This window comes from Dendrobates tinctorius, unplaced genomic scaffold, assembly GCF_039654945.1.
Source record: "Dendrobates tinctorius isolate UK_male_01 unplaced genomic scaffold, ASM3965494v1 ptg000067l, whole genome shotgun sequence".
NCBI lineage: Eukaryota > Metazoa > Chordata > Amphibia > Anura > Dendrobatidae > Dendrobates > Dendrobates tinctorius.
The window spans coordinates 3,466,977-3,492,739 of record NW_027361735.1 but is presented as its reverse complement, the minus strand read 5'-3'; the positions used below and the strand labels follow the sequence as shown (position 1 = coordinate 3,492,739).

At 42.6% G+C, this 25,763-nt stretch overlaps 1 protein-coding gene across 1 annotated transcript in view; it reads left to right on the top strand.

Annotated features, from left to right (window-relative positions):
• GABRA1 (gamma-aminobutyric acid type A receptor subunit alpha1) overlaps positions 1 to 25,763 on the top strand; it is a 372,903-nt gene that overhangs the window by 342,828 nt on the left and 4,312 nt on the right. The window contains exon 9 of the mRNA XM_073581008.1: positions 7,827 to 8,029. Within this exon, the coding sequence (XP_073437109.1) occupies positions 7,827 to 8,029 (203 nt within the window). The remainder of the gene's footprint in view (positions 1 to 7,826; positions 8,030 to 25,763) is intronic.

Genomic DNA, 25,763 nt, shown 5'->3' with positions numbered 1-25,763 from the left:
GGTGGTGTGAGAAAAAGCAATGATAAAGGCAGTGGAAAGGGCAATGATGGAGATGGTGGAAAGGGCAATGATGGAGATGGTGGGGTACAAGGCAATGAAGAAGGTGATAGAGAGAGCAATGATGGGTGTGGCATGGGAGAAAGCAATGACAGAGGTGGTGGAAAGAGCAATGATGGGGTTGGTGGGGAGAAAGCAATGATGGAGATGATGGAGAGGGCATTGATGGGGTGGTGGTGGAGAAAGTAATGATAGAGGCAGTGGAAAAGGCAATGATGGGCACGGTGGGGAGAAGGCAATGATGGAGATGGTGGTAAGGACAATGGTGGCAGTGATGGGAGAGAAGGCAATGACAGAGGTGATGGAAAGGGAAATGATAGGGTGGTGAGGAGAAGGCATTGATGGAGGTGGTGGGGTGAAGGCAATGATGGAGGTGGTGGAGAGAACAATGATTGGGGTGATGGAGAGAGCAATGATGGAAGTGATGGGGAAAACAATGGATTGAGGTGGGGAGAAGGCAATGATGGGGTGGTGGAGAGGGCAATGATGGGGTGGTGGGGGAGAAAGCAATGATGGAGGTGGTGAAAAGGGCAATGATGGGGTGGTGGGGGAGAAGGCAATTGATGGAGAGGGCAATGATAGTGGTGGTGAAGGCAGTGATGGACAGGGCAATGATGGAGGTGGGGGAGAGGACAATGATTGGATGCGGGAGGGGAGGAGGACAGTGAGGGGTATGGGATTGGAATGGGAGGAAGGGGGACTTATAATGGGTTTACAAACGGGGGAGGGGAGGAGGACATTAGATATGGATGTAAAATAATTTGGGTGACGAAGGAGAGTAATAAGCACTTGATAGCGTCCTCCCCATCTCACAATTCATTGTGATGCTATCGGGGACTTAAAATTTATTGGGGATTGAGAGAGGAGGTGATAAGGTGCAAAAGACACTTTATAATGAATTGAAAGATGGGAAAAGACGCTGTCAGGGACCTGTAATGAATTGGGAGGTGACAGAGGATGTTCAGGACCTGATAGGATTTTCTCCCACTTCCAAATTCATTTTTATGCTATTAAGAACTTATGAATGGGGGGACACAGGACAGGGACTAAGGCTATGTGCACACAATCAGGATTTGCAGGAGAAAACTCTGCTGCATATCTTAATGTATTGCCAGGAAGAAAGTTGCATAAAACACATTTTTTTCCGACATTTTTCCCATGCTTTACGTATTTTCCCCCATTAGAACGGGTGAAATACGCTGCAAGAATTGACATTATGCAGATTTTAATCTACTGCAAATCTGCAAGGAAAAAGTAAGCAGTGTGTGTATGAGACTTCAGGGATGTCATTCACTTTTACTCTACAGTAAAACCTTGCAGCATAATAATAATTTTATTTCTATAGCGCCGACATTTTCCGCAGCACTTTACATTTCAGAGGGGACTTGTACAGACGATAGACATTACAGCATAACAATAATCACATAGATCATAACAGATACCAAGAGGAATGAGGGCCCTGCTCGCAAGCTTACAATCTATGAGGAAAAAAGGTAGACACGAAAGGTGGTTGGACCAGCCATAATGTTAAATGTGTAACAGTACACACTTCTACAGTATGATAGATGCATAAAGCATGTGGGAACAAGTTGCGGGGAACCTTGTTATGGTAAAACTTTTGACTATGCCACACAGGGATAGTTAGTTTAATGCGTTGAAGCGGTAGGCCAGTCTGAATAAAAGCGTTTTTAGGGCACGCTTAAAATTGTAGGGATTGGGGACTAGTCGTATTGACCTAGGAAGTGCATTCCAAAGAATTGGCGCAGCACTTGTATAGTCTTGGAGATGGGAGTGGGAGGTTCTGATTATTGAGGATGCTAACCTCAAGTCAACAGCAGAATGGAGGGCACGGGTAGGGTGGTAGACTGAGACGTATTTTCCGTGTGCACATAGCCTTACAGTTAATTGGGGAGAATCACAGACTGAAATGTTTATATTATTGGGAGTCAGAGATTATAGTTAATGGGGGCACAGTGCTGCTTTTATTTATATATTTTTAATGGTGTGTAGCTAATAGCATATTAATGGTAGAGTACATATCTGTATTCAGGGGGAGACACAAGTGTATGTGACCTTGTTATTTTCAGGGCTGCGATGATCACCGTGTCAAGACAAGTCGTGGCTGGGAGATGTCAACATGAAGGTCTGACCATTTGGAGAAGAAACAGGAGAAAGCGGCTTTAATCAGACGAGACATCAGCGGTGAGTGTCTGTGTAAGGAAAACACTCGAGAGGGAGCCGGGATACGGATATCTCCTGCCGTCACCAATCTGTGATGGAGCTCACACAGTCACAGCTCTCTCGCACCCCCCTTACCCTCAGGTCAGTCAGGGAACTGCACCTAGGATAAGTATTCACCGGAGAGGCTGCCCTGTCACATACTGTTTATTGGGGCACTCCGCAGTGAAGGCGGTATATATATCACCAGTCCCATGCTGGGAATATATATATAAACCTCCGGTCCGTCACTGCCAGGATCCCCCAATAACACCAGAATGGTTTGTTGCCACCAGTCCCTTGTTAGACATAAGCTCAGTCCGAAAACAAGCTTATATCAGGTTAGAAACCAACCCCAGGTAGCATATAAGTACTAGCCGGACTCACGGATGTGAGAAATCGGGTTTCGAGATAAAAGAGCAGCCCAAGATTAATTGATATTTTACCTGCCAAAAGGCGCACTAGATTATGCAAATATATACAGAGTAATATACAGATATTACAGCCAGAAGTACAGATAAAAGTAGGGTGCAGGTTGGAATAATTCCAATATCTAAGATCGGTTATAACTTCTTAAGGGGAGGTCCAAACGGGACGACTGATGTCTCAATGGGTTCATTGGGGCTGGACCCATACAGAGAGTCCAAATTTGGGTTGGCTGGAGAGCCAGTCTCCATAGCTCGGTATCTGGAACAGCTAGAGAAATATGTGACACTGAGGTGTGTGTGGAGGGCTCTGGTGGCATATTGGGCTTAATCCTGAGATGAACAGTACTCTCTTAATTCATTTCTAGATGTTGGTAAAGCTCGGTCTAGCGCTTTCCCTCAGTAGCTAATTGATGTAGTCCACCTTGCACAAAAGAAAGCAGGGGTTCCCAGCTCTACTCCTCCTCACCTTCATTAATACGTGGCCTCTAATTCTCTGGCCATGTGGCAAAATTTTGTTCTTTTGAGGATTTGTGTACTTATCCCAAGGGTAGGGGCCAAATCAGGAGTGGAGGAAGATCTCTGGACAATATATTGGGCCTGAATTAATAAATCCAAAATTGAGCCTGAGTGCAGCTATTATTCTGTATCTGCACTGTGTGATGTGGAGAGATATATTTTTTTGTAAAATCCCTTATTCTACATTATCACATTTGTGTAAAATGTCCATGTTCTTCCAGTTTTTTAATCGGATTGCACATGGACTCATGGAGTTTTATAGCTCCACTCACACATACTGTACATGAAAGTCACAGATCTGAGAATGAGATCCATGAGGGTCAGAGAATGTTCTGTTCTGATCCAATTTTGAGGATCAGAATAGGACATGCTCAATGCATCTGTAAAAGCGGGCAGCACAACAACACTGCACATAGATACAGGAATGTAGCCTTATTACAGTATGAATAGCACAGTCCCTTAGTATGTAGTGTACTCACTTATTATGTATAGCCCAGTCCCTTAATATAAAATGTACTCACTTATTATGTATAGCACAGTCCCTTAGTATATAGTGTACTCACTTATGTATAACACAGTCCGTTAGTATATAGTGTACTCACTTATTATGTATAACATAGTCGTTTGTTACATAGTTTCCTCTTTTATTATGTATAACACAGTTTCTTATTATGTACCTTCTTCTCTAGTTATGTATGGTGCCGTCTCTTATTACATAGCTTCTTCTGCTGTTATGTGTGGTGCTGTCTCTTACATAGTTTGTTCTTGTTAATTTTGTTATTCACAGTGCCCTCTTTTATTACATAGTCCTCTCTCTTGATAGATATAAAATGACTGCTGATGGAGCAGCTGGAGACCAGAAGATAAGTCCATTAGCTTCTCCATTAGAAAAGAAGCTTTCCCATGCTCCATCAGTCATCATTGCATTATATAACAAGACAGGACAGAATGTAATAAAGACAGGGCTCTATATAATCTGATATGTAAGGGACGGTGCTGTACTGTGGGGAAAAAAGTATTTAGTCAGCCTCCAATTGTGCCAGTTCTCCCACTTAAAAAGAGGAGAGAGGCCTGTAATTGACATCATAGGCAGACCATAACTATGAGAGTCAAAATGAGAAAACAAATCCAGAAAATCACCATGTCTGGTTTGTCAGGATTTATTTTTCAAACTATGGTGGAAAATAAGTATTTTGTCATTAACAAAAGTTCATCGCAATATTTTGTTATATATCCTTTGTTGGCAATGGCAGAGGTCAAAAGTTTTCTGTAAGTCTTCACAAGCTTGGTACACACTGTTGGTGGTATGTTGGTCCATTCCTCCCTGCAGATTTCCTCTAGAGCAGTGATATTTTGGGCCTGTCACTGGGCAACACGGATTTTCAAATCTCTCCAAATGTTTTCTATGGGGTTGAGACCTGGAGACTGGCTAGAGGACCTTCATATGCTTCTTAAGAAGCCACTTCTTCATTGCCCTGGCGATGTGCTTGCGATCATTTTCATGCTGAGATTTGCACTTAAAATCTCATGATACATGGCCCCATTCATTCTTTCATGTACACGGATCAGTCGTCCTGGTCCCTTTGCAGGGAAACAGCTCCAAAGCATGATGTTGCCACCCCCATGCTTCACAGTAGGTATGGTGTTCTTTGGATGCAGCTCAGAATTCTGTCTCCTCCAAACACGACGAGTTTTGTTTCTATAAAACATTTTTACTTTGGTTTCATCAGACCATATGACATTGTCCCAATACTCTTTTGGATAATCCAATGCTCTGTAGCAAACTTCAGACGGGCCCGGACATGTACTGGCTTAAGCACGGGACATGTCTGGCACTGCAGGATCTGAGTCCCTGGTGGCGTCGAGTGTTACTAATGGTAGCTGTTATGAATGGGTCACCGAGGTGGAAAGCACAAAAGGCTATGCCACCAGAACACCAGAGAGGTTGGTCACTCAGCGGATTGCAGACCCCTGATCTTATCAACACAACTAGCAGTAGCCATGGAGCGATCCTACGATGCCCTAGATGCTTCAGCACAGCCAGAGGACTAACTAAGCCTAAAGACAGAAAGGTGAAATCTAAACTGCCCCGGAGCAGATCCCCAAAAGAATAGACAGCCCCCAAACATATATTGTTGGTAAGACAAGATGAAACACGGACACAGACAAAAAATAGACTGAGCAAATGATGGGGCCCACACTGACTAGATAGGACAGGACAGAAAAGGCACTGTCTTCAATCACGCAAAAACCCTAAAAATTCCAACACGACTGAAGCACCAAAATACTGAGGTTAGCACAATCTCGCCCCCACTATATCAGCACTCAGCTGTGATCTGGCAGCTAGCAACGGGCTAATACAGCAGGGGACTGAGCAAACAAACACAAGATACAAAAATACAAGGCAGGAGCCAGCAGCCCCAGGGGGAGCCAGGTGACTCCTGACAGCAAGGCAAAATCAGATGCAAAGGATTTAGCAAAAGACACAGATGGAAAATGCAGGATCAGGCAGAAGACAGATATCCTCACTATGCACAGACAGGAGTATCACCGGCAGCCACTGAGAGAAGCTTGCTCGCTTATGTACTCCCAGTCAATACCTCCACTTCTCCAATCCTCTGCAGCTGTTGGATTAACATCCTGTTGACCAGCTCCACTACCAGCAGTGTCCACCAGAGGGAGCCCTGCCACAAAAGTCGGATTAAGAGAGATCACAACAGGTAGCCTTTGTTACGGAAGTCCCAGCTCTATGCAGGTCATTCTCTAGGTTCCCTCATGTGGCTCTGAGATTTTTGCTCACCGTTCTTGTGATCATTTTGACCACATAGAGTGAGATCTTGCGTGGAGCCCCAGATCAAGGGAGATTATCAGTGGTCTTGTATGTCTTCCATTTTCTTATTATTGCTCCCACAGTTGATTTCATCACACCAAGCGGCTTACCTATTGCAGATTCAGTCTCCCCAGCTTGGTGCTGGCTACAATTTTGTTTCTGCTGTCTTTCGACAGCTCTTTGGTCTTTGCCATAGTGGAGTTTAGAGTGTGACAGTTTGAGGTTGTGGACAGGTGTCTTTTATACTGATAACAAGTTCAAACAGGTGCCATTACTACAGGTAATGAGTGGAAGACAGAGGAGCCTCTTAAAGAAGAAGTTACAGGTCTGTGAGAGCCAGAAATCTTGTATGTATTTAGGTGACCAAACACTTATTTTCCACCATAATTTGAAAAATAAATCTTGCCAAATCTGACAAGGTGATTTTCTGGATTTGTTTTCTCATTTTGACTCTCATAGTTATGGTCTACCTATGATGTCAATTACAGGCCTCTCTCAACTCTTTAAGTGGGAGAACTTGCACAATTGGTGGCTGACTAAATACTTTCCCCCCACAGTATATAACAATGGAGGGCACTGTGTAATAAGGGATGGCTATATATATTTATAATAAAGGAGACTATGTAATATATATACATGTACAGTATGTGTCTGTGGTTATAAATATATATGTAGCTTTGTCACCATAAAAGGAGGGGGGGATCAGACACTTTTCTTGCACAGGGACCCCAAACTGTCAGTGTCTGCCCCTGCAGGCACATATTGATCAGATATTGACATAGAAAACAAAGATATTGTTTTGAAAGTAGGCTATCAATATGAAACTCTTTGAATCATATTTAACATTGCAACACTGATGACTTTAAAATAAAATCTGTACATTTAGGGCACATAGGACTGGAAATTGTGCATCTAGTTCCCAAAGAACACAGCCATTGTAGCTATATATATCACTTGCCATGAGGGAGCTGTTTTGCACTACAAGATCATCAGTAAATAAGAGCAAACTTTTATGTACACCTAAAACATAAGTTCATAGAATCATAGAATCATAGAATCATCTGGTCCAACCCCCTGCTCAAAGCAGGATTCGCTAAATCATCCCAGTCAGATGTCTGTCAAGCCTCTGTTTGAAGACTTCCATTGAAGGAGAACTCACCACTTCTCTTGGCAGCCTGTTCCACTCATTGATCACTCTAACTGTCAAAAAGTTTTTTCTAATATCTAATCTGTGTCTCCTCCCATTCAGTTTCATCCCATTGCTTCTAGTCTTTCCTTGTGCAAATGATAATAAAGTTGATCCTTCTACAATGTGACAGCCCTTTAGATATTTGTAGACAGCTATTAAGTCTCCTCTCAGTCTTCTCTTTTGCAAACTAAACATTCCCAAATCCTGCAACCTTTCCTCATAAGACAGTTGAGCATAGAGTTTCTGCAATCTTAATATTCTATTTGCAGTTTGATCAGTAGCTTTCTGCTCAATTTTGCAGGGTAGGCTATAGTTATTTATTTAGCTATTTTCTAGATACAACTTATGATGTACTCAATTCGATGTATCAAAGATCTGAGGTTCACACTTTAGTAAATTATAAGCCATTTAGTATGCTGATAAAAACTGTAACTTGAATTATTCCGATACCTTAGGTTGCTAATTATTCCTTTGATCGTGTGCTAGTTTTTCAAGGACGCTTTGATATGTTTTGAAAACGTTTTAAGGATCAAGTGCTCATGAATTAATCAATATAATAATTTGTCCACTGTTACTGTTTGGTTTGCAGGTGTGACAACAGTACTTACCATGACTACACTGAGTATCAGCGCCAGAAATTCTCTTCCAAAAGTTGCATATGCCACAGCCATGGACTGGTTTATAGCAGTGTGTTATGCCTTTGTATTTTCTGCATTGATTGAATTTGCAACAGTAAACTATTTTACAAAGCGCGGTTATGCATGGGATGGAAAAAGTGTGGTTCCAGAAAAGGTAATTTATATTTTTCTATTAATATTTGACTGTAGACAATGGGTTCATGTGTTTCATTCTGCTGTTAACAAGAACATCAGAGACAGAGCATTTTACTATTTTACCAACATAGATTGTATAATAAAAAAAATCTTTGATGGCTTATCTTAATTATATGCTTGTGAGATTGACAAGCGTCCAACCAACAGGTCTTCCACTGACCATCAAAACTGAAATGATACTTAACAGTAGTACTAGGTACTGTTGCACTGACAACCTACTGATGAGACATGTCTGAAAAAACTGTGAAACACCAAAACACCATCTGTAGGATAACCAGTAGCCTTCCAGGAGTTGGATGTCAATGAACCACATATTGATCATTTGTATGTGCCATCAATATGTTTTCCCAGAAAACCCTGTCTTAACTTGCTATCTTGTATATTTTCTCGCATGTTTTGTATAAACTCTTAGAATATTATAAAATTTTAAACCAGTTAAAAATTTGGGGATAGTGGAAATTAGTAAGGACAGACTAGTTTCTTCACATTCTCCTTTTTTTGATGCTAGCCACTGCTGATGGATGGTCCATGAGACTGGATAGTCAAAAGGTTCCAGGTCAAAATTCAAGAGATTACATGATAGACAAAGGAGTAGTCCGGAAGCAGTCCAAGATCTATATTCAAAGAAGGTAGTGGATCTCAACAAAAAGGGCTAGGCAAACAAATGGTCAAGACAAATCCTAGGTCAAGCAGCAAAGATCAGAATACCAGAGATGGAGAACAAAGCAAGAACACACCTCATGAGCAAAGCTGTTGTCACAATTCCTCCTATCTGAGTGTCTGGACGCAGTGAATGACGGGTCTGCCATCCAATCTAGGGATATGACGTGCTGAGCTGTCAGAATGTGGATGGACACTTCAGCTGCCCTGTCGAATGCTGGGACGTGCTGAGTTGTCATTCACTGCTTCCACACACTCAGATAGTAGGATTCATTACACTTCCCTCTTGCACATCGTGTACTGTTTGTTCACAAACCAGATGCAAATAGGAAATGAAATGTAAGAAATAGATGAAAAGAGGAGATCATCCAGCTTCCAAGTTTGTAAGCTTGGAAGCTGGATCATCTCCTCCTTTCATTCCTACAAGTGGTTCCTTGCAGATCCGTGCTTCCTGGGACACCTAGCTGGGGTGAGCTGGTTTATCATTTTTCTACGAAATAGATGAGAAAGATGAGTTTTGGTGATGTCTACACAACTTTTGCTTGAAGGGGACTTTAAATTTTATTATGAGCTCCTTTCTTGTATGGTGAGGCATAAATACAGATTACCATTGAAATTCTGTTCAGGGTATTTGCAAATGGACCCCTCCCTAAAAACCTGATTTTCTGACAGTTATAAATCTGTCTTATGTATTATCTGTGTTATCCTGTCTGAACAGTAATTTCAAGATAACTAATGTTTTAGTGGAATAAAGATGTCAATTACACCTTTAAAAGATAAATAAAATCTAGAATTGTTCTTTTTCGTCTCCCAAAGAGTGCCTTAAAAAGTGATCAAAAAGTTGTATTTGCTATAAAGTCACACACAAAAATAAACTCCCACTCAGCGTTACATGGTAAAATGTAAAATGTAGAGTCTTAAAATTTGAAGACGCAAAAACGAATATTTTTTCCAATAGTTCACTCATATAACAAAAGTAATGAAATAAAACTAAACATATCAATTTTATACTGTAGTAATCATACTGACCTATGAGAGATGACATGTATTTACTGCAACAGAATTGCTGTTTTTTTTCTACTTCTCCCATAATGAGTCAAGAAAAGTTAGGTTATAGGTAATTTGTGCGTTAAAATAAAGCAGTGACACATCAATGAAAATGCATGCATGAAAAAAATAATATATATATATAGCTCTCCCCGATCCAGGTGAAAAAGTCTGCTTTACTTAGCAATCCACATTAAAACTTCATGGCCGGGAGGCTGGAGGGAGGAGTGAGCAGTCTGACGACGGCCGTTTCGTGCCTACTAGCACTTCAACCGGTCTAGTAGGCACGAAACGGCCATTGTCAGACTTTGCTCACTTCTCCCTCCAGCCTACCGACCATGAAGTTTTAATGTGGATTGCTAAATAAAGCGGACTTTTCACCTGGATCAGTGAGTGCTATGGTCTTCTTTCCTTCCATGTGGATTCACACATTGTGTTCTCTGTACCAGCACCCGAGATCACGGGGTTCAGACTCTATTAGCAGTATGGATATGACAGCTTTATATCGGCAGTAGTTTTGGCAGGCTTACTGGCTTTTTCCTTACACGTGTATATATATATACCATATATATATATATATATAGATATATACACTACTGATATACTGTATGTATATATATACATATATATTAGTAGTAGTAGTAAAAATAATAATAATAATTATGTGTATACTGTTTTATATACCAGCGATTGCACATTGCAGAAAATCCAACAATAATAACTCAGGAAACAGCAAATGTGATGAAGAAGTTCTGGCCAAACACATTATATAAGGAGAACATACTAACACTCAGAATGGAAAAATCAGCAGAAAAATTATTTCAGCATACTGTATATATATCATCAGATATAAATATCAAAGGAAATCATTTAAGGACAGACCCAATGGGCCATGTCCACGTGGTCGTTTTTTTTTTTTTTTTGCTGTTATCTATGTTTTCTCTAAGGCCCCAGAAATGTATCTAAATAAACCCATTTGCCGTCTTTTAGTAAAATGAATAACACTGATTATTACTTATACTAGTAATTCTTGACAGGCAGCCTGGCTCTATATAATGGATGTGATTTCCATTTCGCCTGCTCTTCGGAGGTGAAACACAACATTGCCTATGAACATTAATGGAACATTGCCACCCAGTGGCTTTCTCTGAAAATAAATGTATAAAACGACGTGCAAAGTCTTCTAGTTTATTTAATATACTGTATTAGTTTTAGACAGATTACATTTTAAGAAGAGCATCTTTATAGCGAATTAGAATAATTATAGTCAGTGGAATACCGGTCTTATCTATTATTAACAAAAGTGACATTACAGCAGATTTTATAGAGGAATACTAAAGATCAATCCATTGTATATAATTTATGGGAGTATAAACCATACTAGATGGACCTAAATAGAAGCAAAATATATATATATTTATGTTTGTAAAATAATACTATTTTAGTGGAAAAGTTAGAACATTGCCTTCTTTATTAAATCAAATCTAAAATAACCAGCAGATTAGCTAAAAAAATGAAAAAGATTCAATTTTATTTAAAAATAGATCAAAGAGCACACGTCACCCAGTCAAAGGTATCCATTCTTTGCTTTTATTTTATCCCCGCTTCTTTTTTTTAAATCTGCCATATGGTTCCAGAGATATGGGCCTTTGTACTTTGTGCAATTTTTTATAGTCTCTACCAAGGTTCCCATGATTGTAATGTAGCACTGCCTAAAGATACGCCCCTGAAAAATCCTGTGAGCACCAACTTCTCGGTAAAGACTCTAACGGGCCTGTCACACTAAGTGATATCGCTATGTGTGATACTTACCTACGACCTGCTCCCCCGCTGATTATCGCTGATCGCGCGAGAACGTCCTGGACCGCTTCTTGTCGTCAGCTTCCTGCGGCGCTTCCTGTGGAGAGACGAGCGACGAGCGTGGAGCCGGGTGGGAGGACGCAGGATCGCCTCGTCTGACAGGTAAGTAGCGACCTCCGACCCCTGCGATGTCGCTGGTGAGATCTGCCTGTGTGGCAGCTCACTAGCGACCACTTAGCGATGCACCAGCGATCCTGACCGCGTCATATCACTGGTCGGGATCGCTGGTACATCGCTAAGTGTGACAGTACCTTAAAAATTAGAAATAAATAAAATGTTCCATATCTTTAGTACCAGAGCAGTGGGAATAGAACAAATTGAAAACGTGGCCACTTTTGATGTGGTGACAGGTCCTTTTCAAGGCCATAAAACACCACAAGAAATAAAAACTATTCTAGGCCAAGGCACAGACATACTACTGGAATACTATCGCCCATCCTCTCGCAGCAGTATGTGACTTACCCATACATCTAAGAGCTCATTCAGATAGCAGTGATTTTTCTCATCAGCCAAAAAAACTATTTTATCATTTTTTTTTATCGTAGTTTTATCAGAGTTAGATCAGAGTGCCAGTTTTTGCCATTAGAAAAAAAAATATGGTTTCACAACTTTCTTTTATTAATCAATGTGTGTAAAATGGACAGGACACATATGGCATTCAAGGTTTATCCATCGACTTGCATGGACAATTTTAATCCGAGAATCAGATCGAGATCGGACATGTCTCTGTGATTTTATGCAGGCCATACAGTTTTCCCTTTGTCGTACAGCATTATTTTGGTTCCATAAATAGTATCAATTAATGATAGAAATGAGCAGATCTGACAAGATTCTGGTTCGCCAAATCTGGCACATTTTACTGGGAAATTCTATTTGCAGCTAATTTATTCTCCGCAAATTGAATATCCCTTATTATGCTTTGGAGTCTGGAAATATCAGGCTTGTGACATCCTTGTGCAATCACATTACGCGTGTCATGTCATCATGATGCTGTGACCTTATCAGATGCATGCTCAGAGAGATCCTGACCTAGATTGTGCATCATTACATCGAAACACAAATTCCTAGTATGGAGAGACTTGGGGTTTCAGCACGCAGTGGTACTAGAAAGAGTCATCAAGGACCATGCAGGGAACAGCGAGGAGCAGAGTTGGCCAGAATAGTAAGTGCTGAGTATTTTTTTAAAATTCGAGTAGAATTCACATCCACTCAAATAAATACACCCATCTCTAACCAATGATCCACTTGTTACTGAGAAAATTTAATGTTAACCCTCAGTAACAAATAGCACACCATAGATCAAATAGCTGACCCAATTGCTATTTGTTGGTACCCTAAGGTTTGGTTCACATAGCATTTGCCACTATGTTCAGAAGCTCTGTTGGGGGTTACTTCTCATACCCCCTCAAAATGATTCAGGTGTAAGCACCAACAGGGTCATTGACTGTAACGACGTCAAATGAGTCAAAGTTTGGTCTGCTATGCATAATTTTTGGCTGTATACTCCCATTGAAGTAAGGTAGCAATATGCAGTTGACTTCATCTTGCTGCCCATCTCAAATAGTTGTATACAGCCAAAAATGGTGCATGACAGAGAGCACTGTCATTCATTTTGCATCATTATTGTCAATAACCTCCTCAGCGTCAGTGTCTACTCCCAAATCCCATTTTGTAGTGATTTGGACGTAAGCCAAACCTTTCCAAAATGCAAGATTCTTCATGTGGGCATGAAAAATGAAAAATACATATACAGAATGGGAGAATAGAACTAAGCAACAGCACATGTGAAAAAGACTTGGGTATACTAATAGATCACAGCCTGCACATGAGTCTAAAGTGTGTTGCAGCAGCAAATAAGGCAAACACAGATCTAGGATGTATTAAGATAAGCATACAGTCTAGATCACATGAAGTAATTATCCCCCTTTACTCCTCCTTGGTCAGGCCTCATCTGGAATACTGTGTCCAGTTCTGGGCATCATATTTTATAAAAGACATAAAAAACTGGAGCAAGTTCAGAGAAAGGCTACTAGGATGGTGAACAGATTGCCAAGTATGTTCTACGGGGAACGACTAAAGGATCTGGAAATATTTAGCTTGCAAAATAGAAGGCTAAGATGAGACTTAATAGCTGTCTACAAATATCTAAAAGGATGTCACAGTGTAGCGGGATCATCCTTATTCTCATTTACACATGGAAACACAAGAAGTAATGGGATGAAACTAAAAGGGAGAAGATACAGATTAGATATTAGAAAAATCTTTTTGACTGTGAGGGTAATCAATCAGTGGAACAGGCGAGTCAAGAGGTGGCGAATTCTCCTTCAATGTAAGTCTTCAAGCAGAGGCTGGACAGACATTTGTCTAAGAAGGTTTAGTGAAGCCTGAGCTGCATTGAGCAGGGGACTGGACACAAAGACCCTTGAGGTCCCTTCCAATGATAACATTTTTTTAAAAAAGCCATGACGGAGCTAATGAACGTAGTCACAATTGTTATGTGAACCCAGTCTAATTTTAATGTGCCACAAAGCCTAGAAATCCTGTGTATTTTCGGCAGGAAAACCTGGCTAAAAATACTGAAACTACAAATGGAATGGTTATAATTCCAGGTGGATCCTTCCTTAAAAAATTGGAATCTCTATTTTATAAATATTGTGTCATTATTGAACTAGACTTTTTTTTATCATGCTCTGCTTATTTAAAACCTTCATCTTTTCTAGCACTTTACAGACATCATCTCTTTGGGGCTCACAATCTAAATTTCGTAAGGCTTTAAAAACATGTAAAGTGTCATAGTGTCTTATCCTAGTTATATAGGTTAGGTAAACATATGAAATGCTCACCTTACACTCATTAGTGTATAGACGCCAGCTGCTGCAACAACCACAAACAGCTGCAAGGATTACCAAAGTGGGTTGACATGTCCTGTGCTGTTGGATAGACACAAACAGGATTAAAGAACAGATGAAATTTAAGTGGTTTAATTGTATACACGTTTCAAAGTCAACCTGGCTCCTTACTCAGGACAACCACATGCTAGCTACATTTGGTTGTCCTGAGGAAAGAGTCAGGTTGACTTTGAAATGCATTGACAATTAAACCACTTATATTTCATCAGTCCTTGGATCCTGTTCGTGTCTATTCAGCAGCACAGGGCATCTCAACCTTCTTAGATAATCTGCACTGCTCAAAAAAATAAAGGGAACACTTTAAAAAACAGAATATAACTCCAAGTAAATCAAACTTTTGTGAAATCAAACTGTCCACTTAGGAAGCAACATTGATTGATAATCAATTTCACATGCTGTTGTGCAAATGGAATAGACAACAGATGGAAATTATTGGCAATTATCAAGACACCCTCAATAAAGGAGTGGTTCTGCAGGTGGGGACCACAGACCACATCTCAGTACCAATGCTTTCTGGCTGATGTTTTGGTCACTTTTGAATGTTGGTTGTACTTTCGCACTCGTGGTAGCATGAGACGGATTCTACAACCCACACAAGGCTCAGGTAGTGCAGCTCATCCAGGCTGGCACATCAATGCGAGCTGTGGCAAGAAGGTTTGCTATGTCTGTCAGCGTAGTGTCCAGAGGCTTGACGCGCTACCAGTAGAAAGGCCAGTAGACCATGAGACGTGGAGGGGGCTGAAGGAGGGCAACAACCCAGCAGCAGGACCGCTACCATGCCTTTGTGCAAGGAGGAATAGGAGGAGCACTGCCAGCCCTGCAAAATTACCTCCAGCAGGCCACAAATGTGCATGTGTCTGCACAAATGGTTAGAAACTGACTCCATGAGGATGGTCTGAGTGCCCGATGTCCACAGATGGGGGTTGTGCTCACAGCCCAACACCGTGCGGACCTCCAAAGAAATGCCACCCCACACCATTACTAACCCAATGCCAAACTGGTCATGCTAAAGGATGTTGCAGGCAGCAGAACGCTCTCCACGACATCTACAGACTCTGTCATGTCTGTGACATGTGCTCAGTATGAACCTGCTTTCATTTGTGAAGAGCACAGGGTGCCAGTGGTGAATTTGCCAATCCTGGTGTTCTGTGACAAATGCCAAGTGTCCTGCATGGTGTTGGGCTGAGAGCACAACCCCCATCTGTGGATGCTGGGCCCTCAGACCATCCTCATGGAGTCGGTTTCTAACCATTTGTACAGACACATACACATTTGTGGCCTGCTGGAGGTCATTTTGCAGGGCTCTGGCAGTGCTCCTCCTGTTCCTTCTTGCACAAAGGCTGAGGTAGCGGTCCTGCTACTGGATTGTTGCCCTCCTATGGCCCCCTACTCATCTCCTGGTGTACTGGCCTATCTTCTGGTAGCACCTCCAGCCACTGGACACTACGCTGACAGACATAGCAAACCTTCTTGCCACAGCTCACATTGATGTGCCAGCCTGGATCAGCTGCACTATCTGAGCCACTTCTGGGGGTTGTAGAGTCCGTCTCATGCTACCACGAGTGTGAAAGCACAGCCAACATTCAAAAGTGACCAAAACATCAGCCAGAAAGCATTGTTACTGAGATGTGGTCTGTGGTCCCCACCTGCAGAACCACTCCTTTATTGAGGGTGTCTTGATAATTGCCAAAAAAAAATATTCAGGATTGAGAGTCCTCAGTAATTGATACCTTTTAAAGGCTAACTGAAAAGATGGTAACACATTGCAAGCTTTCGAGACTACTCCGGTCTCTTCATCAGGCTAGACTAATACAAAATCTGAAGTCACATATTTATGCACAATACAGCCTAGAAAAAATGCAACAGATAAGACAAGTGACGTGAAGCAGAACTATCAATATGGGAGAGGGAGAAACATAAATATAAACATTGGACCAGTTCATAGATAAGGAGTCCGGATGTTTTATGGTCCTTTGATTGGGGTCTAGTTCTGTGTTGTGATGCCCCCACAAGGTTTTAAAAGGAAATTCATTAATTGATGTAATAAGACATAAATCCATGTGACATATTCATTCCAGCACTGAGAGTGTCAAAGTTCGTCATAAATTTGTACTCCCAAACTCGTCTCTCTCTCTGAGAATTGAAGTTACCTTTCAATACCAGTAATTTCATATCCACGTTGCTGTGATCAGGGATACAGAAATGTTTTGCCACAGGTAGATCCATTCTTTTTCCTCTTATTGTGTGACGATGAGCATTCATCCTTGTTCTAAGCTTTTGCCCTGTCTCCTGTCTCTTGATAATTGCCAATAATTTCCATCTGTTGTCTATTCCATTTGCACAACAGCATGTGAAATTGATTGTCAATCAGTGTTGCTTCCTAAGTGGACAGTTTGATTTCACAGAAGTTTGATTTACTTGGAGTTATATTCTGTTGTTTAAGTGTTACCTTTATTTTTTTGAGCAGTGTATATTACTTATCAGTATGTCTTTAGAGTGTGGGAGGAAATTGGAGAACCTGGAGGAAACCCATCCAAACACCTTGCAGATGTTGTCCTTGGTGGGATTTGAACCTGAGACCTGAGCACTGCACAGCTACCTAATGTAATTAGAAAATGAAAAACATTCTATAGACTTTGAAATCTTTTAAGATATATTTATATATGGCATATTTATTACAGACATTTATGTGGTTGAATATATGTTGTTTTAATGAAACCCACATACATTACATTTCTTCAAATCCCATTCAGATGACGTGGACAGTCCCAAATGTTTCTGAAACAAATCTTTCATGTTAAGTAATACCAGTATAAACCATAAAACTTCATATATTAACTACTGTATTACTGAAACTGTGACTCTTTATTTACATGAACTGGTATTACATTTTATGAATAAGGTTGTTCAGGCTAGACTAAGTTTATCCATACTCCCTAAAAGGGCTGTTATATTTGTGATAAAATCCTGTTTTAAACTATTTAAATCTTTACTATCATCAAACATTATCCATATTTTTAACCCAAGAATTATTAATCATTTATTGAAATAAACGCTACTTGGGGGGCGTGGCCTGAGCGGCATGTGAGGAGGACGTGTGCCCGCTGAGCTCCCGCATATTCCTGCTCTATTCAGCCGTTTCGTTCCCACAGCACGGCTAGTATAACCCCTGGAGGCTGCACCGGAGTCGGTGGACACCGCGGGGCACCGGAGATCGCTGCTTCACCCCAGGATATGGGGAAAAGAGGTCAGAGAAGGGTGGCAGGAGAGGCCAGAGCGGGGAGCCAAGATGGCGCCGCCGCCTCAGCGCGCGCTTTGGAGGAGGCCGCAGAAGACAGCGCGGCTAGGAACAGGGCAGTGGCGGCCAGGCTGCAGCGCTTTGCCCGCACGGCTGAGGCAGAACAGGAGTCTCTCCAGGACTCTGATTTGGACCAGGAGACTATGGCAGAGGACATGAGCCCGGGAATGGGGGAGGAGGAGGAGGCTGCCCATACCAGAGAGCAGGGGGGGAAGGGAGCTGAGCCTAGCTGGAGTGATCTGGTGGAAAGAAATAAACAGCACCTCACAGCCTTGCAATTACAAGTTCCAGACGAGCCCACCAACAAAGATGTAATGCTGGCAGTGGTGCACTGTGGGACTGCGATTTCACATGTCCTGACGCAACTGGGCTTTCTGCAGGAGTCCATGCAGACTGTGCGACATGACCTGCACAGTGTTAGAGACAGAACAAGCCAGCTGGAAAAGCGTATGGGTGCTGTGGAGAATTCTGCCTCTGACTCAGGACAGCATTGTACAGAGCTCAAGAAGGATATGGCAGCTGTCTGGGCTAAAACTGATGACCTTGAAAATAGATCCAGACGGAATAATGTTCGTATTGTGGGCATGCCAGAGCGCTGTGAGGGAAAGAATCCTCCTGCCTTCATTGAAACATGGCTTAAAGAAACAGTAGGTGAGGACAATCTAACACACCTATATGCAGTGGAAAGAGAACATAGAGTCCCGACTCGGCCCCCCCTCCCTGGTCATCCACCAAGACCTGTGCTGGCTAAAATCCTCCATTACAGGGACAGAGACGCTATCCTTAGATACTCGAGAGAACACCCTGACCTTACAATGGAGGGATCCAGAGTCTCCTTTTACCCGGACTTTTCACCGGAAGTTCAGAAGATGAGAGCGAAGTTCATAGACATCAAGAAGCGTCTGAGAGCCTGTGGCGTCAAGTACTCCATGTTTTTCCCGGCTAAATTGCGTGTTGAGGCCTGGAATAAAAGCCACTTTTTTCTGGACCCCAGGGAAGCTGTGGACTGGTTGGACCTTAACGAGCGACAATTGAGGAAGGAGAGGGAGGAGCAGGAATGTGGCTGATGGTTTCTCGACCTGCTTAGTTGTTATGGAGTCATGCGGTTGGAGTCTGCGGTCCTGATGCAATGGACTGCCTAAAAAGTTATATTTCTATTTATTCTTTTATTATTCTGTTATATGCTGTTTTTTTTTAAGAATTTGTGGTCCTTGTGGGGCCTTAATCTGAATACGGATAAGGGAAAATGCAAAGTGCTGTGGGGTTGTATCCTGTCAAATGCGGGTAGTGAACAGGAATTGAAGCGCCTGCTGAATGGGGTGGAAGGGTTCGACAGTACCCTTACTTGTTGCACCCTTGGTTCAGCCCAAGGAATTGTTGGAGGGTGTTTTTTGGGGGGAGGGGGGAGGGATTGGGTTCAAAATGTCCTTTGGCATACTTGTACATTTCAATATTGGCTATGGTACGGCCGGCGGGGAGATGGTAGGCAATATGCTATGGTACGATAATGGCTGATCTTAAGATACTTAGTTGGAATATCAGGGGGTTGAAGTCGCCAGTAAAACGACAGGCCATATTCTCCTTCATAGCGGACCAGAAGCCGGCGGTTGTTTGTTTGCAGGAGACGCATCTCACACAGGAGACGCTGGGAATCCTGGATAAGAGATGGGTACAGGCGGGCTTTCACTCTACTCACTCTCAATACTCTAGGGGGGTTAGTATATTGATTCACTCCAGGACTCAATTTAAGTGCCACCGAGTGGTGGTGGACACAGAGGGGCAATTCGTCCTTTTATCTTGCACAATCTTTTCCACCCCACTGGTGTTGACATCTATATATACCCCCGCCTTATAGCAGTAGAGTTATCTATAAAGTTCTGGCCATTCTGAGAGATTTTCCGGGGGGTTCCGCATTTGGTGGTGGGAGATTTTAATAATATTCTGGATTCACATTGGGATAGGGGTAGCCATGAACCTCTGAGGCTGGGAGGTAATCTTACGCCATTTGGGGTTCTCGTGCGGGAGATAGCTTTGACCGACTTGTGGAGATGCCGTAACCCTGGCGTCCGTCAATTCTCGTGCTTCTCCTCTACTCACTCTTCCCTGTCTCACATTGATCTGGCCCTGGGTGATGATCTTATGCTGGGTAAAACTTTAGAGGTTAAATATTTGGCGCGAACGGTATCTGATCATTCGCCTGTTTCAGTCATGCTTGGGGGGGTGGGAACGGGAGGAATGATAGACCTCTCTGGCGTCTTAACCCGTTTTGGCTGCAGCTAATCGATAAGAATGGCGGCTTTATCCCTGAGTTGCAGGAATATCTTAATCTTAATAGAGGCTCGGCTTCTATTGGGATCGTCTGGGAGGCCTTAAAGGCGTACTTAAGGGGAATGTACATACGAGAGATTTCTAAAATAAAGACCGCCTCCAGGGCAAAATCACAACTTGTATTTAGGGAACTGGAGGATGTGGAAAGGGCCCTTGCAACGCAGAGCACACCTGCCACTCGGAAGCGATTGGGGGAGGCGCAGTCAAAGGTGACCAAACAGACATTAGAGGCGGCGGTGCAAAAACGGCTGTTTCAATCTACTCAATATTTTGAGAGTGCGGAAAGTGTGGGGCATTTGCTTTCTGTCGTGACATCGGCACAGAGAGGGTCGGCGGTTATAGCGGGTCTTCAGGATGTGAATGGGCGACTGCTCACTGACGCACCGGGGATTTTAAAAATTCTAGAGATTTTTTATGCTGACTTGTATTCCTCACATGCTAGGGCCCCGACAGAGGATGTTGTTTCCTTTTTGGAGGCTGCCAATCTCCCAAGGTTGACTCCTGAGGACAGACGCTCTCTAGATAGACCTCTAAGTCTGGACGAGTTGGAGGAGGCTCTGGGAACCATGTCCAATGGTAAGGCGCCTGGGGTAGATGGGTTGCCAGCTGAGGTATACAAGCGGTATAGAACGGTATTGCTCCCTGCTCTATTGACAGTGTTTAATGATAGTCTGGAACGGGGTGTTCTCCCACCGTCTATGCGAGAAGCTGTCATTGCCGTGTTGTTGAAAAAGGATAAGGACCCAACTCTGCCTGCGTCGTATAGGCCCATCTCCCTGTTGACGCTAGACATTAAACTTTTAGCGAAGGTCCTGGCCATTCGACTCTCAAAGGTAGTAGCTGTGTTAATACACCCTGACCAGACGGGGTTTATGCCCAACAAATCGACGGCTATGAATATTAGGAGATTATATCTGAATATGCAGGTGAGGCCTGATAATGCCGGGAAGAGGGTGGTTCTGTCCCTAGACGCCGCTAAGGCATTTGATAGTGTGGAGTGGGACTATCTATGGGCGACGCTTCACTGTATGGGCTTTGGCCCGGGCTTTATTGGTTGGGTCAGGCTCTTATACTCGGAGCCGGGCGCTCGGCTGAGGGCTAATGGTACGTTGTCTAATCCTTTTTCGCTTCATAGAGGAACAAGGCAGGGATGTCCTTTATCCCCGCTGCTGTTTGCTCTCGCGGTGGAGCCATTGGCTTCCAGGATAAGATTGGATACTGGCATAGAGGGATTCCGGTATGGGGAGCATGAGGAGAAGGTAGCACTATATGCAGATGACTTGTTGTTATTTTTAGCGGATGCGGACAGATCATTACAAAACACGATGACACTTCTTGGGGTATTTGGGAAGGTCTCGGGTCTGGTTATTAACTGGGAGAAGTCTGCGCTCCTCCCATTGGACTCAAGCTCCTGCGATGTGGTAGGTGTGCCTGTTGCAACGTCCCTTCAATATTTGGGCATAAAAATATCCAATAAGCTGACAGACTATGAGAGTCTAAATCTTGTCCCGTTGTTGGACAGGATCAAACAGAAGGTTAAGGCCTGGGCAAAGTTACACCTCTCTGTAGTGGGAAGAGTGAATCTGTTGAAGATGGTAGTTATGCCGCAACTCTTATATGTCCTTCATAATTCCCCTATCTGGCTTCCTCAGAACAGGTTTCATAAAATTAATATGATTTTTAGAGAGCTCGTTTGGCTGAAACAAGGCGCAAGAATTAAACTTGAACACTTGCAAAAACCTAAGGATGAGGGGGGACTTGCGTTGCCCAACCCATGGCTTTATTTTTTGTCTTCCCAGTGCCAGCATGTAGCAGGAGGGATGGAGGGCGAGTTGGCGGATTTGGTGGGAGGTCAGAAGATCCTTCAATTTCTAGTGGGACGGGGATCACTGGTGTCGAGTCTGGAGTCGGGTAGATTTCGATCCCTTGCATTCAGGTTTCCTACGGTGCTTCTAATGGTGAGAGTATGGGATAAGCTGAGGCAGCTGAGAGGAATACGCGGTCTTACAAACTACTCCCCCATATGGGACAATCAGCATTTACCATGTATGAAAACGCTCAGAGGCTTTGCTCACTGGAGGCGGATTGGCATATGGTGGGTGTCGCAGCTGGTGGAGGGAGGGGTTTTTAAAACTTTCGAGCAATTGGGACGGGAATTTCCCCTCCAACGCTCTATGTTTTATCAATATTTGCAGCTGCGTCACGCGTATATGGTGCAGAGCAAAAAAGTTGACCTAGCCATACACCACGACGTCCTTATCCATAGGCTCGGTATGCAAGGGTCCACCAGAGGACTGATTTCAATGGTGTATGGTGGCTTACTTGGACAGGTCCTGTCAAGGCATCCCATTGGCGCACTGATAAAGTGGGAACAACAGCTGGGTACGATATCAGTGGAGCAGTGGGACTCGATTCTACAGATGATTCCCAGATTGTCTCTTAGTGAGCCTGGCCGCCTGTCTCAGCTATATGTCCTCTATAGGACATACAGGTCTCCCGAATGGTTGTTCAATAGAGGGTTGCGGTCGGATTCAAGGTGCCCCAAGTGCACGACAGATAATGCGGACATTTTACACATGATGTGGACATGTTCTTGCCTGCAGATATTTTGGATCGTGGTCCTTGGCCTTATACACTTGGTCACGGGACAGGATATTCCCAGGGACCCAATGATTTGTGTTCTGGGTTATGTTGATGAGGTGGGAGGGGATCAATATCTTAAAATTGCTGTGGCCAGAATGCTATTTGTGGCCCGAAAGCTGATAGCTTATCACTGGATTTCTGACAAAATCCCCTCAAGAAAAGAATATATTAATAGGTTGAACCAAATATTATATAGGGAAAAATCTGTGTACCTTAGGAGAGGTGTGCCGCATATTTTTGGGAAAATATGGGAGGGATGGTTGAAGATTCCCAGCCTGGCTGCCTCGAATCTTCTGGATTAGTGGGTGGGCTCTGGAGGTGGTCTCCTGTCGGTTGTTACTTGCCTTTTCTCAAGTGATTTGGTTGTGTGATACAATTGGGTTTATTCGATATGTACCAGTCCATGCCATCGGACAAAGGGAGGGGGGTGTTATGGGGGAAGGGAATGTTTGACAACATGTTGTAAGTTGTACATGCCTGTCATTTCCAAAACTTTTAATAAAAACTATCTGATTAAAAAAAGAAATAAACGCTACTTATATTGACTGAAAACAATTGTTCGGGCTATTGAAATATTGTAGATAATTGCATTTTTCCCATTTTTAAAGATGGAAAATAAATTTTATGTGATCTATCAAATGTCTGTAATGAAAACTCCAAACAAATGGTAGCAATTTCTTTATTTTATAAAATACAGAACGTTGATTCCTTTTTAAATGATACATCAGCACCTCATTACTAAATTTATTTTTGTTGGTTTATACTAACAAAGAATGAGGAAATTTTTAATAGTTTATTAACTTGCTTTTAAAACAGAAAATTTGCTGAAAGAATTGTAATATTGCTGAGTTTTAATTTTTTATTTTAAAGGGAACCCCCATGACTGAACGCCAAATGTTGCCGGTGGGGAATATAGTTAATCTGCTCCCAGCAGCAGGAATCTAAGTGAAGGCGCCAGACAGGTTCAGAACGCTATTAACCTGCAGATTAGCCCCATATCTGCAGGTTAATAGCGTTTTTTTCACATGACAGGTTCCCTTTAAAGTGTAAACTAGCTATATTTATTGGAAAACAAATTATGTTCGTTCTACTATTTTTAAGTATTTTTAGGATTTTTCTTAGTGATGAGCGAGTATACTCGTTGCTCGGGTTTTCTCGAGTATGCTCTGGTGATCTCCAAGTATTTTGGCGTGCTCGGAGATTTAGTGTTTGTCGACGCAGCTGCATAATTGCAGCTGCTAGACAGCCTGAATACATGTGTGGAATTCCTAACAAACAGACAATCCCCACATGTATTCAGACTGTCTAGCGGCCATAAATCATGCAGCTGTGTCGACAAACACTAAATCTCCGAGCACGCCAAAATACTCAGAGATCACCTGAACATGCTTAAGAAAACCCAAGCAACAAGTAGCTCAACTCTAATTTTTATGGTATCCAAGGCTGAAAAAATTTGTGGATACCATCCACGCTGCTGTACAAATGATGGTCCAGACTAGTTCAGGGCAAATATTGATAGTTTTATTCTCAACTCAACGTGTTTCAAAGTCAACAGGACTTCTTCCTCAGGAGATTAACCCCTTTCTTTTATGTTATGTACTATCCCGTCCATGTGCCCTGGGACTTAATTCCCAGGGACGGGATAGTAGGTCACAGCGATCAGCGGCGTCCACGTGGTGAGCGCCGCTGATCGCGGAAGAGTGTCAGCTGATTATCACAGCTGACACCCGGCACAATGTGTCAGGGGCGGTCACGGACCGCCCCGACACGTTAACCTCTTGCACACTGCGATCAAACACGATCGCGGTGTACCAGGGGTTAAAGGGAATCATCGGCAGGGAGGGGGCTCCCTCCCTGCTTCCCTGAGCCCCCCACAGCAGCGCAACGTACAGCGCTGCTGCGGGGGGCTCTTTACCTGCTGGTCCCCGGATCCAAGATGGCGACGGGGGCCTGCAGGGAGCTGGTTTCCTCATGCCTGCAAAGCGCAGGCAAGGAGGAAGCCTTGTGCAGTGCCTGTGACAGATCGCTGATCTGTCACAGTGATGTGACAGATCATCGATCTGTCACAGGACAGTGATGTCCCACCGGGACAAGGTAATAAAGTTAAAAAAAAGTGTAAAAATAATTTTAAAAAGATCGCTAAATAAATTAAAAAAATAAATAAATATTCCCTAATAAATTCATTTTTTGGAAATAAAAAACAAAACAATAAAAGTACACATATTAGGTATCGCCGCGTCTGTAACGACCCGCCCTATAAAACTGTCCCATTAGTTAACCCCTTTAGCGAACCCCTTAAAAAATAAAAATTAAAAACAAAGCAAAAAATAATGATTTATTATCATACCGCCGAACAAAAAGTGCAATAACGCGCGATCAAAAAGACGCATATAAATATGCATGGTACCGCTGAAAACACCATCTTGTCCTGCAAAACACGAGCCACCATATAGCATCATCAGTGAAAAAATAAAAAAGTTATAGCTCGCAGAATAAAGCGACGCAAAAATAATTATTTTTTATATAAAATTGTTTTCATTGCATAAAAGCGCCAAAACATAAAAAAACAACATAAATGAGGTATCGCTGTAACCGTACTGACCTGAAGAATAAAAGGGCTTTATCAATTTTACCACACGCAGAACGGTGTAAACGCACCCCCCAAAAGAAATTCATGAAATGCTGGTTTTTGTTCATTCTGCATCCCAAAGATCGGAATAAAAAGCGATCAAAAGATGTCACGTGCCCGAACATGATACCAATAAAAGCATCAACTCATCCCGCAAAAAATAAGACCTCACATGACTCAGTGGGTCAAAATATGGAAAAATTATAGCTCTCAATATGTGTTGATGCAAAAACTATTTTTACAATAAAAAGCGTCTTTTAGCGTGAGACAGCCGCCAAACATAAAAACCGCCATAAATAGTAAATCAAACCCCCCGTTA